The 13,890-nt window shown below is 32.9% G+C and overlaps 1 protein-coding gene across 1 annotated transcript in view; it reads left to right on the forward strand.

Moving 5' to 3' along the window:
• The window catches only part of LOC115881684 (homeobox protein DBX1), a 62,634-nt gene that overhangs the window by 6,871 nt on the left and 41,873 nt on the right, over nucleotides 1-13,890 (forward strand). The window contains exon 2 of the mRNA XM_030899275.1: nucleotides 129-573. Within this exon, the coding sequence (XP_030755135.1) occupies nucleotides 129-573 (445 nt within the window). The remainder of the gene's footprint in view (nucleotides 1-128; nucleotides 574-13,890) is intronic.

Genomic DNA, 13,890 nt, shown 5'->3' on the forward strand with positions numbered 1-13,890 from the left:
GATTTAAATCAAAAACATACTTAAGTTTTCTGTGAGCTTGCAGCTCTGGTTGACACAAAATCTGATCACTTTAACTACCCCTCATCAAAATATTACCTAAGCTCACGTCCCTCATCTCCTCTTTACAGATGTTCCAAAACACGCTCCACCTGGTGGCCCACCGCACCAAGATGCTCAAGAGCCTGAACAACCCCCAGAATCCGTTCTCCATGGACAATCTCCTTGCCGGCAACGGCAAATCCTCCCCCGAGATGGACCTGGAAAGGGGCGACGAGATGGGCGACCGCGGCGGCTACAGCCCCCCGTCCCGCTACGCCAAGCACGAGGACGACCTAAGCGACCAGGTGTCCGAAGGGCGGCTCTCACCGGGGGACAGGGGCGGCGCGAGCGACTTGCTCAGCAGGTTCAGCTGTCTGCGCGGCAGGCTGTGTTCGAACTGTGGCCGGTTGGACTGTAACTATTTGCAATGCAGACTGACCAGTGAAAGTTTGATTAAGGAGACGAAACCCGTACTGAAGTTTAGTGTTAGTGCAATATTGGGAGACGAGAAGAGAGATGGTCAGAAAACGACTGGTAAGTTACTATTTCAGTTTAAAAAACCACTATTTCCATTGCTGTCTTATACCTTATCAGATCTATTGTGGTCCTCTCCTGATCTCTCTTCAAAAAGTCTAATATTTTGGAGTCTGAACCCTCTATATAGCTCTACAGGGTCCGGCAATAGTGCGTTGTGTATCTGTAGCTCTTAAGCGGCAGTTTCACATGGCAGTCAACTTCCATAGCAGCGACTGTTAGGTAGGCGTGGTTATACTGCCAACTGTGAATCATACGATTGCGATCGCAGTTGTCTCTTATAGCCATAAAGTATTACCAGAAAAAGTAAACCGACGAGTAACGACATTCCAGTTTTCAATTTTCTTTGTGGCTGCGCGAAATAAGTAGGCTATCTGTCATATGAAGAAGCGATGTAGCAACTGTTGCCATTTATCAAATATCTCTATATACTCTATTTCAAGTATGCCTCAAGCAACGAATCATTTTTTTAATTATTTATTAGCTGTAAGATATTTTATGCATTCAAATTTAGAAATAGGGATTAAACAAAACAAAAAAAAATACCTATAAAACTTATAATTCCTCCAGCACTTTACAAGGCGCTTCCCCGCCAACGACAAGGCATCTCCTAGGGGAAGAGGCTACTGGTTAACAACCAGAAAAAAATATACGCTTTAAAACTAAATCTTAAATAACTTAAAAACCATTTATTTTAGGGGTACCTATAGGAACACGTATTATAATCAAAAAGTATCGAATTAAAAAACCTTTTCACCTATATAGTGAAATAAAGAAAGTGGGTCTCCATTTGAAAAAATGATTTATGATAATTTATTAATCTCTCAATTCCACAACTGGTACAGCCAATATTATATGACACTCAAACAATTAATTTTTGAAACAGTCTTCTCTTTATGTCACAGTAGCTGTGGTAATCACTAAATTTGACGTTTAGGCTATACAATTTTTTTGACAGGCAATTTTTTTGGTACAAATATTTGAAATATTTTTTTCTCAAAAACGGTTAATGTTTTCTCTTAATCACATTGTATAACAATGATGTGCAAAAAATGTCCGATCTATAACCAACTTCTAATGCACACCAAACCAAACCAAACCGCTCAGCCTGTGACACCCTGTATATATGGTCTAAAATTATCCATTATTTACCTATCGTGTGATGTCGATATCTGTGTCGATATTTTACAGCTACTCCAGTAGTATATGTTTAGTACGATCCTTGTAGCATATATCAACTTTATTGATGATAACCTAAGGGGCAAACCGCTGCCAAAAATGGTGTACAATAAATACCAATTTTGGGAAAAAAGTACCAAAAATACCAAATTATTTCCAAAAAAATACCAAATTAGAGCCAAAGATACCAAATTAGTGTTATTCTTTTTAGTATCTAAACAATTTAAGATATTTGGAGCTTTAGGGCCTATTCACGTCAAACTACGATCATTAGGTCAGAAAAACATAGGGTAAGTCCGGTAGAGATGCCCCACTTTTCTTTTGGGGCTAATAATACATATTGGTAGTTAATTTTAAATGAAACTAATGATGCAATCCTAAACTATCTTTAATAATAATTCATAATAGGACTAAGATAGTAATATAATAAGTAAGTATATATAATAATAAGAGAACAATAAAAAAAAAGAAAATTGGCCATCTCTCCCTACGTTGCGGGAGAGATGGCCTTCCAACATGGGAGAAATGCCCCGCAAAAAAATACATATACATATTGGTTAAATATCTAAGGTTATTTTTTATTTTTTTAACTAATATCCAAAAATTGAGGATGGCCCTATGCTTGCTTTTTCTGTCTTGTTGTTTGCCTCCCTACGTCTCAAAGTCCTTGCAGGGGTTCCAAAAGCATGCATTATGCTTTTATGCCCATTTGGTCGGTATTAATGGCTTGCAAAGCAGCAGCCAATGATTTTTCAAACCACTGAGCGCTTTCGGGACATTTTATTTTATATTCAGAAGGCATGATTAAAAAAAGTTACTTTTTAGTAAATAAATTAGTAGGGCATCTTTGCCAGCTTTCTATGTGGAATCTCTCCCAATACGATGGGAGAGATGCCCCACTACAAGGTTTTAAAATGCAGCGACATATGATTAATTTTTTGAAGTTATGATACTTCACGAAGCATGTATTTTAATATAAAATGGCATGAAATACCAAAAACTTACATAATATTACGTTATTCCCACGCGACCTCTGACAGTAAAAAAATATGTACTTATATAAAAACAATTCTTTGTAAAAACTAGCCTATCTTTTTATTGACATTCAAATTATGTCAGACCATAATAGCAGCAGGTGAACTACTGCCGTATCTAGCGGGAAGCAACTGATAAGTCACATGATTAGATATTTACACGCTGTGGCCATCTCACCCGGTGGGGCATCTGTACCGGACTTATCCTATAAGCTTAATTCGAGCTCCAAAAAAGTACGGTTCTAGAACGGTTTAAAACAATCGCACAGTCTACGACAATCATTCATGTCAAAAGTTGCAAAAAATCATATTGTGCCAGTGTTTTGAACCGTTCTAGAACCGTTCTTTTTGGGAACTCGAATAAAGCTACTGTCATGACACGTTTAAAAAGTCATTTTAACGGTTCCGTTAACATCGATACTTCAAAAATTTATAAAATAAAAACTAGACATAAAAAGTAATTGAATTTTTTGTTATTTGCGCTATTTTTTACTTATAAGCTCAAAAATATAATTATATGCACAAGAAAAATAAGACCTGTCGTTTTTTGAAATAAACCAATAAAACTGGTTAAAAACAACAAGAGACGACGCATGACGGATTTATATTTCAACCCATCCATAGTTAACTTAAAAAATAGTAGAAACTTTTCTTAGTAAAATAAATAGATTGGTATGGGACTTCATCTGCTTTTCTGTCATTGTCTGTCGAAATCTTACCTGAGAAAATGAGTATATATTAAAAATCAAACTATATTAACAAACGAAAACGAAAGAGATCTCTGAAATAATCGTTCCAGGTCCAATAAAGCGCAAATTTCGGCCGGTTTATGCATGAGTTAAGGGACCGAGAAGGAGTGTGAAGGAGGCGGGCTCCTGTGGAGAGAGAAAATAAAATGGAAATGAGTCGGAGGGCGGCCGAGCACCGCCGCCCTTGCCGCCCTCACCGACTGTTTGGCGGCGCGGCGCCGGTTTTGAATTAATGCGAATTATTTCTAAGGTTTTGAACGCGCGGAGAGCCGGGCACGCCTGCCGATGACGTTTTTAAAGCGGAAAACATGGGGGTTTGGGGTAGAAAGAGCGAAACGAACAGAGATATGGGGGATAGGATAACAGGGAAAGGATAAACGACGGTTTAGTTTTAATTCTTAGTTCGAAGAAGGATATTATAGTGCAGGGATGTTAACGAATATAATGGCTACAAATACAAGCAACTTATGACTTGTTTCAGCCAATCTCTAAGTGGATAACGATTTTTGAAGATAACGAGTAGAGATGAGCAACAAATCGGGAACTGCGATTCAATCGCAATCGCAACTTGCGATTGTCTCTCATAGGAAACAGCGACTGCGTATTTTTCTATTTGCGCGTTTCAATTTATGCAACCAATATTATTACAGTTGCGATTTTGTTGCGGTTGTGATTTTGTAAACTAGGACCGTGATAAAACCTTCTATCTGCGAGTTTGAATTTATAGGAGTTGCGATTTGCGATTTTGTTGCGAATGTAATTTTGTGGTCCATTGAAGCATTTTATTAGTAAACTGCGATTAATTTTTTTCTGTGATTTGATTTATTTATAGAGAAGGTATTATTTTTCTAGGGCCAAGATCATAATATACCGGGTGGTTGTCAAGAGTGGTTCGCCTTTATAACTTTTTTTATTTTTTCTGATAAAAAAACGAGATTTGGTATGTAAGCATATGACATAAATTAGGAAACCGGAAACTACAATTTTTGATTTTTAAATGGCATCCTTAGTATTTTTTTTACTTTATTCGATAGAAAATGACACTCATATTATATTATAATATATTTAAAAATCGCAATCACAGTTTCAATTGCTGCCAACAATTGCTGCCTAACAAAACGAGCCTACGATCTAAAAAGTTTTTACCTGCTTTTTTGAAATAAGGTCTGTATTATGTAGCAAATTATCAGATTCATCTCTTGTTAAGTCAGAAAACAAGAAAATTTGTGCAATTCTGGAAAACGGGCAAGTAAATCTTTAAGGCTTGCTCATATATTTCTACCTAAAGGCAAAAATAAAACTGAGGCTGAAAATTTAATTGCAACGGAGTTCATCTGTGAAACTACAAGCACGAATCAGATAACATCATTTTATTAATTATGTTATCTGTGCTACAAGGCACAATGCAAAATTAGAGGTAATATTCTTGCTAAAGAATTCGTCCTTTGCAGTGAAAAATCTTTGTCTGGACTTGTCTGGTGGGTAGGAATTTGCTCCTCTAAAATAAGTAAAAATACGTAACAATTTAAATTTACCATTGTCAAGAGCCGCAACTGAAAGAACCTTTAGTAGATACTTATGGATTTATCCATCGGCAAAGAAAAAAGAAACTTACTATGGAAAGGGCCGTAAAACTTACTTATATATAGTCGATAATTATGATTTACTAAATGGAGATGAACATCCAAGAATGGAGAATGGTAGAGGCTGCTGAGAAAGAAATGAAAAAAAAGATATCGATTTCGAAGTAATAGACTTGACTCAATTAACGGAAGGAGAAAGAAAAACCATATGACAAGACTGAGGATGATTTACCATTATAAACTCTATTACGTAGTAATAATAAAAAACGTTCTTGTCTTTTTTTGTAATGTTTTGAAGTTTTGAAACAAAAAAAAAATAATATTATTTAAAAAGCTGTTTTTCTTATAAATTACTAATGTTTCCGCAATATTACCGGTGGTAATATTACCGATTTATAAATTACCGGTAATTCTACATCACTATGCAGTACTATGCACAACTACACGTTGAATCAGATTAATAAGAAATATAATTTTTTAGATACAAATTGGTAACTATAAAATTCATTGTTCGAAAACACAAAGAACCTATTTTCAATTCGAAATTAATTGTTCGAAATCTAGAAGCCCCACGTGTTTACCTCTCACCCCAATCCCCCTACCCTGTTATTTTAAAGTATTAACAACCCCCTGTGTGCCCCTTACATCGCTGTTTACTACACCTTGTAAAAACATCCCATTATTAAAGCTGTATCTGTCGACAAACCGTGGAACAAACACAACCCCATTCTTCTACGACTTTAATCTGTTCGAAGAAAGTCTGGTTTAAATGGGCGTGTTATTTTTATGGCTCGCTCTATTGTGGCCCATTATTGCCCTTTTTGCCGCGCTCTATTGTACCAACGGCCTATATGTTTTTTTAAGGTGCGATGGGCGTACATGCTAATCGCATCGGATAGCAAAAAATGTTGGATTTATTTTTTGAGGCTTAGAGGTGGTATTTTTGGGTTGATATGACGGGACCCACCCCGTAGAAACTTAGGGGATTGGGGTTTTATTATAGTTAAAGTTGGTTTTATTATTTTTTACCATAAATTCCCAAGAAAATATAATCTGTAAATGAAAAAAAAATAATGTGTTTTATGGAATATAAAAAATACGATACGATCGAAAAATAAATGGCCTGGGGAATGACTATCGATGATAATTTTGGCGAGGTCAAGCCTTAGACGTTATTTACTTGGGCGGTACTGTTCTTTATTTTTTAGTGGCATTTACTGCAATTTGGTCTTAAGGTTGTAATTTATTTTTATATTGATATATTTTTTATTTATTTATGTTCTCTTGAACTATGGAAACTTATTTACTGATATTTTAGCATTACGTAAAGTAATCTGAAAGGAAGCCGAAAAGGCAATAATATCCCGATCCACTCACGCTTTTTTGAGCCACTCTGTGTACCACTTAGGCTTCATTCAGAACCTCGCAATTAATGGAATAAATTAGTGGTTTCAATTAATTACACTTTATGCTTTTTATATATTAGTTTAGGATCATTCACAATGTTTAAAAAACATAATTAAAATTAATAAAATATCCTAGCAACAGCTTGCGTCAGTCAGTTGTATCCATAGAGAAAGTCTAATATTTAGCCATGACCAACATGACAGACAGGCCAGAGACATCGATTTGTGACGTCACCGCACTAGTCCGGCTTTTGTATTGTGCCATATGATACTGCATATAGGTTTTGCATAAATAATAGTATTTATTGATAGTTTTGCCAGATATAAATATGAAAAATATTATACAGAAAGGTATTAAAAAATAACATTAACTTTTTATCGCGTTAAAGTAATTGAATAGCATTAAAATTTAGATCTAAAGCACGAATATTAATATGAAATAAACTACAGCATAAGATAAACAAAATAAAATCTAGATAATAAAAAGCGTGTCCTAAAATTGCGTTAGCGAGTATTTAGCAACTAGTAATAATATACCTGTGATAAAAAGTTTCCAAATATTAAAAAATTTGAAAACTATACGTTTATCGACAACTTAAGAAAATGTATTGTATATGATAACGGCAGAATACATTTTAAAGTTTAATTAAAAATAATTCTAAAAATTTGCCTAACATATTTAAAAAATTTGTTTATCAGATAGAATTAACTATTAACATTAAGTAATTTGTAGTTCAATGTTCATCAAGTAACCATCTCCATAAATCGTAAATAAAAAGATAAAGATATCATTTTTTTTATATAAAATACTGAAATAAAGTACAAATTCATTTAATTTCTTTAAAATATATTGCCATTTCATAATAATAATAATACTTTTCAATATTTATATCATCCTGAATTTCCAAATCTTGTTTTCTTTCATCGGTACGTTTTCTCTTTATGGGAACATGCACAGAGGGTCCATAAGAGGGTTGATTTGGAAAAATTGTAGGCACAGCATGTTCTGTAGGTTTTGGACGTGACCTAGTTACAGTTAATATTGTTGGGAAAGAGAATGTAGACAGATCCTGAGGACTTATTATAATTGCTGCTACAAGGCACAGGCACAGAACAATGTCGCGGCATTTTTTTTATTTCACAAAGTAAAAATAAAGAAACGAAAACTGTTTTACATAAAAATACACGTCACTTACGTTGGTTTAACACTATACACTAACACTATTAATTATGTTTTTATATAAATTCCCCAACTTTTCCCTAGTCCGGACACACAGCCGGCATCGCCGGTGTTACTATAATTTTTACCGAAAGTATGGTTTTTTCGCGGGTACGATGTTATGAATCGGATCTAGATGGTTCACTATTCATTCAAAATTATTTAGTATAATTTTATTAGCATAGAAACGCGTAAAAACACAGATTTGTTGCGAAACTAATGAAAACAATTGGTTTGTTTACTACTACTAATTCTGGACCACTTCGGTAGAACTGTCAAAACAGTCAGGCCTTGAATATGACGTTAGCCATGATTTAGCTTATAAAACAATCAACTTTTGATTTCTAACCACAATTTCTCTTGACGGAAGATAATCAAAGGCCAAAATGACATTTCTCGCAAATTTTGAAGTATAATTAGTGGAAAAGTTAAAAGTTTGATAACGAAATGTCTACGACTAATTTTGATGTTCTGAATGCTTACATTGAAATTAAAGGAACAAACTTCTATGTCAATTGAAACCACTAATTTATTCCACTAATTGTGAGGTTCTGAATGAAGCTTTAAACAAAATTCTTATTTTAAAAAAAAGTTTTTTATTCTAGAAGCTATGTATGTAGCTCGGACCATGTATAAGCTTTTTTGGGGCATGGTCTAAAGAACCGCCAATGAACTTTGTGTGTATTTGATGTATGACGTCATCAAAATTAAGCACTTTTACGATATCTATCTCAATCTACTACAAAATATAAGCTCCACGTATCATACAGTATGTCCCCGGATTGTCTTTATAAAGGAAATTTTTTATTTTTTAAAAAAAAAGTTTTTATTACCTAATGACATTTTGAGAAAAATGCATTATTCATAAAAATGTATGCTTGTTTTAAAATGGATAATCCCGTTTATACTTTTCCAAATTTCCAAACCGTTCTAGAGAAAATTAAAAAAAAACATGGATATACAAGGTGAGTCTTAAAGAAGTGCATTAATTCTAAGTAAGTCTTAAAAAAGTGCAATATTATTAGTATTTTAGGGGTAGTATATTTCGACCCCAGAAACACGATTATGAGGTTTATTTCGCAAAAGAAAAATTTTGAAAATTTGGACTTTAAAAAAAAAATTGGAATTTGTTTAGTTTTTAGTTAAAAATCATAATTTCTTGATAATATGATTTTGATATTTCTTTGATAATATGGCAACATAGGTAGTAGATAAAAAAATTTAATAGAATAATAATTAGAAAATGAAATAACTCGGTTATTTTTGACTTTTATATATATATATATATAGGACTTTATATTCATATAAATAAATTATTTTAGTACTATATAAATATACCAAACCTTTAATATATTTGAAAAACGGTAAAGAGAAAATGTGTTGCTTTTTATCGAGATCTGCCAGCCCTGAAAATATTTGCATTTATTTAAGACTCACCCTGTGTATAGTCTGTCCAATGAGAAGATCCGTGACAGTGAAATAAGTTGGTACAACTGGAGCACATAGCAGGAAATTAATATATTCAAAATTTGACTGACAAGTGATTACTTCAAAATATTGTGAAAAAACTGTATAAAATTGAAAAAATGTAATCGAGTTATTTTATTTAACAAAAAACGGTGTGTTAATTACAAAACAAACAAGAACAAGACACCACATACCAAAAAAAATATAAAAAAGAACTATTTCTTACTTCCAAGCTTCATGAAACTTTCCGCATTTATGATTATATTTATCAATATAACTTATATAAAAATACAAATTTGTAATATTCCACAGGAATAAATAAAACAACATAAATCATAGACATAAATAAAACAAACTATTTTATTAATAATAACATTTACCAAATTTTATACCTTAAAGGTTGATTAATTAACTTTAATCTTAATTTTTTAAACCAGTACCTTTTGACATTATTTTTCTGCAGTACTAAAATCCATTATTTACCTATCGTCAGCTATCGTGTGATGTCGATATTTTACAGCCAGGGGGGTGACAGTAAACCGGAAAATTGGAAACATTTCTGGCGCGGTCTTACCCAGGCAGAAAGCATGGCCTTCTAGACTGTCCTAGACAAAAATCTGAATATTTCTATATGATTTCTGCCAATTTCAGTATGATCCTATGATCCTTCTACCATATACGAGATGCACTTATCTACGACGAAATGGTATACAAACTTTATTGATGGGAACTTTATTGGTGTATAAGACTTTCTGCCTGGGCAGCGAGTATTAACCATAAACTGTGCTCTGGGTCTACAGTTAATTTTCACTCGATTTTTCCTCCACTTGACTTCAAAAGACACAAAACACACGTAATAACACGAATCAAAATGCATCATCTTCCAAAACGCAGGGTATTTGACAAAAGTTGAATACAAAATTCAGTGGCGGCTCGTGGGTACATAGGAAGGTGAGGCGACATTAAGTTAATTTTGATCAAATACGAATAAATTTCCACGTCACCTATGAGGTATTATTCTGCGACGCGTTGACTTTTTTTTTTTTTTTAAATGGAGGTCATCGCCAATAGCCCTAATAAACCATTATAAATAAAAAATAAACTCTAAAAAAAAACAACAAACAAGGGTTAAAACAAAACATATTCTTAACGCCAAAATGCGATATTCAAAAGTAAAAAACAAAACTCAAAAAATATACTCTTAAAATAAAAAACAAACTAAAAAATAAAAAATATATTCTTAAAAGAAAAACAAAAAATCAATTCTCTTATTATAAAAGTCATATAAAAAATTAATGTCAAATTTTATTAGGCACTATATCGCGGCATATTTACAAAAATTACTTTTTGTAAATTAAATCTATTCGTCTATCTTTTAAGGTTGCAAATTTATCTATTATTTGTTCATAAAATTGTGGGTTATTACTAAGGTTTGTCAGTAAGTCTTGTTCTATAGACATCATTGCTAATCCCGAGAGTCGCTCTTGTGTCATTGTATTCCTTAAATACGTTTTATTCGTTTGAGACATGAAAAGTTTCGTTCGGCAGATACACTCGTTGCAGGAATAGTTAAAACTAAGCTAAAAAGCTTATATACTTCAGCAAAAATTGTCTTGAAATTTTTGAATAACATATCTAAACTTTTCTCAACACTTAAATTTAAAAACTGTTCATCCATGTATATTACAGAAAGTTCATTTTTTAACCTATCTTTGTCAAATATATTTGGATAATTTTTTACTAAACTGTTTAGTAAGTTGTCTGGAAAACATTTAACATATTCCGAATATTTTGTGCAATCGACTAAAGCAAGAAAATTTAAGTTATTTAAATTTTTAAACCGCGTCTCTAATTGAAGAAGTATGCAATCTATTATTTCGAAATACAATATCTTATACTTCGTAAAAATATCTGATTCGTTAGAACATTGACCTCTGCGTGTGTTAGTTGGCAGCTCGGTGGCATTTTTGGCAATATTAAAAAGATCTTTGAAATGGTCTTCGTTCCTTAATGCGTTAATTCTTAGTTTGGCAATGCTTATTTGCGATGTGCAGTAATTTATATCTAAATGCTAGATTGCAATATTTGAAATAATAAATCCGTGCGACTAAAAAATGTCTTTATAAATTTGAGTTAAAAGGCAAAATTCAAAATCGTTAAAATGTTTTATAAATCCTTTTGCGGCACTAATAGATTCGGTTCCTGAACTTAAGTCATTAGCGATAGTTTCAAATACTAAAATTAAATTTTCCCATTCATTAGCCACTAAATTCAAAATTTTAGACCGTGAATACCATCGCGTTTCTACAGCTCGTGGAATCCGTTTACCAACTATCTGGTTAAGCACAAATGACCGTTTTGGTGATTGATTGAAATAATTTGGTATCCCTAATAAAGTGGCAAAATATATACGGCTTTGCATAATCTGTTTCGTTCCTTGTTGTAATACTAGATTTAATCTGTGGGCACAGCAATGAGTAAAAATGGCTAAAGGAGCTATAGATCTAACTTTTGTTTGAAGTCCGTTTATTTCACCTGCCATAACACTGGCGCCGTCATAACACTGCGCGACCAGTTTATTTTTTAATGTCATAAGGCTCTAAACTACTTCTTATTAACTGAAAAAGGCTTTCTGCTGTTCTATCATCACTGACGTCAAAAAACCTAAAAATCTTTCTTTTTAAAAACCCCGTTGGTTACATACCTAACTGTTATAGAACACTGTGATTTTTCCGTTATATCAGTACTGTCATCCGCAATAACGCCAAAAACAACAATCGGTATCATTAATTTCTTTTTTTATATGTTCTCGAATATATTCGTGTATGCAATCAATAAGTTCGTTTTGAATCGTCTTTGATTGTCCTGTAAAGATATGCTTAAATTTTGTGCAATGATCGGTAAGTTCTGCATTCCTCTTTATTAGACATGCAAATATTTCTTTAAAATTTCCACGATTAGAAGATTCTGTTGTTTCATTGTGGCCTCGAAATGCCAAGTCTTGTTTACCTAACGTAATAGTAACATCTATTAAATAACTTAATAATAAACGATTTTTACGTACGTTTTCATTATATAAAATTTTATTAAGACTTGCATTTTCTTTCAACGAATCCGCTATAGTTGCCCTATTTTGTTCTAGCCTGGTAAGTGCTATAAAATTCTTAATGTGTTCTTTGGAACCCTCATGTGATTTTACTGCCCGTGAAAATTTTTTTAAATCGGAATACCCTCCCCCTGAACTCCAATTGTTTTTAATGCTGCCTAATAAAGTGCAAGGCCAACAATATAAGCTTTCTTTATAAATACTTCCGCATAGCCACTTATAAGTTTCGTACCAAGACATTTGAAAAGTTCTAGAATATTGCCTACCTTGCCTCTTATCGTTAAATATTGCTGAAATTTTTGGCGTTGGACGACTGCTTAATATTTGTCGTTTTTCAGTTTCGTTTCTTCTTAAAAAAGGGATTTCAAGTATAGAAAGAATAATGTCGTGAATAGGATTCATTTTAAAGAAAACAATGACACATTCAACTGCTCTTCGTAACTTTAAAATAAATAAAATAATAAAACTTACCAACGAATGAAAGCCTAAACTTCAATAATACTTGTTGCCTTAAATTTTAAAAATTGCTAAAATTCTACCTTACCCGTGTGCAATAAAATTAAAAAAAGTGTACCTAATCGCCATCAAATAATTTAAATTTAGAAACACACACACTCTAACTAAATTTCCCCCCAAATGTCCAAATAAAACCAAAAACAAACGCGAATTAACTCACCCACGCTACGCCCGCCACATACACTTTCACTTGTTGATTCATGTAGACGATAGACGAGAACGAGACGCCGCATTCTTTAATATCGATAGTCACATGATTTCAACTACCAATGAAAACGCACCCAAGCGCCAAATTTCTCGCCTCAGGCCCGCTATAGAAATGCATAGATACGTTTACCCCGTCGTCGCCAGCGCGTCCCAAAATCGTCACTAGTAATAGGTAGACAGTTAGGACTTTCCAAGCTAGAATTATTGCGCCTCTATTGATTCTCTTTCTTTTGCGGGTGGGTTTACGCGGCTTACGTTGCGCCTGTACTTTATTTTACTACTGCATTTATTTATAAAATATATATTTTTTTAGTTTTATTGTGTTGATGTAGAATTGTAATAAGGTATAATTGGATTAAATAAAAAGCTACTGTTCCTTCATTTTAAAGGTGAGGCGCGGCCTCAGAGGCCTACCCTGACGAGCCGCCACTGACAAAATTATAACCAGAGAATAGGTACATTAAAGAAATGCTAACTTCATGTTAAAAATGGAAACAGACGCCACCTGGTGTCCCCCTGGCAGTACTAGCTAAATTGAGGGGAATTGGAGGGGCGGGGCTTAAAAGAGGGGAAATTTTTTAAAAAATATTTTTATAAGTATCACTGATTTACTGTTTAAAGTTAATAAACATATTTTTTATTACTTTAATATAATTTAAAGTATTAAAAAATATGTCTATTAACTTTACACAGCAAAGCAATGATATTATTAAAGACTTATTATTTTCAGAGAAAATTTATAGTAAATAAATTACACATTTAGTAAACAATATCATTTATTTTTTAGAGCTGGGATTTATATTATAATAATATTGAAATATATGTATTTTTTTAACAATGAAAAAGAATAT

This window comes from Sitophilus oryzae, unplaced genomic scaffold, assembly GCF_002938485.1.
Source record: "Sitophilus oryzae breed Bouriz unplaced genomic scaffold, Soryzae_2.0 scaffold_172_pilon_pilon, whole genome shotgun sequence".
NCBI lineage: Eukaryota > Metazoa > Arthropoda > Insecta > Coleoptera > Curculionidae > Sitophilus > Sitophilus oryzae.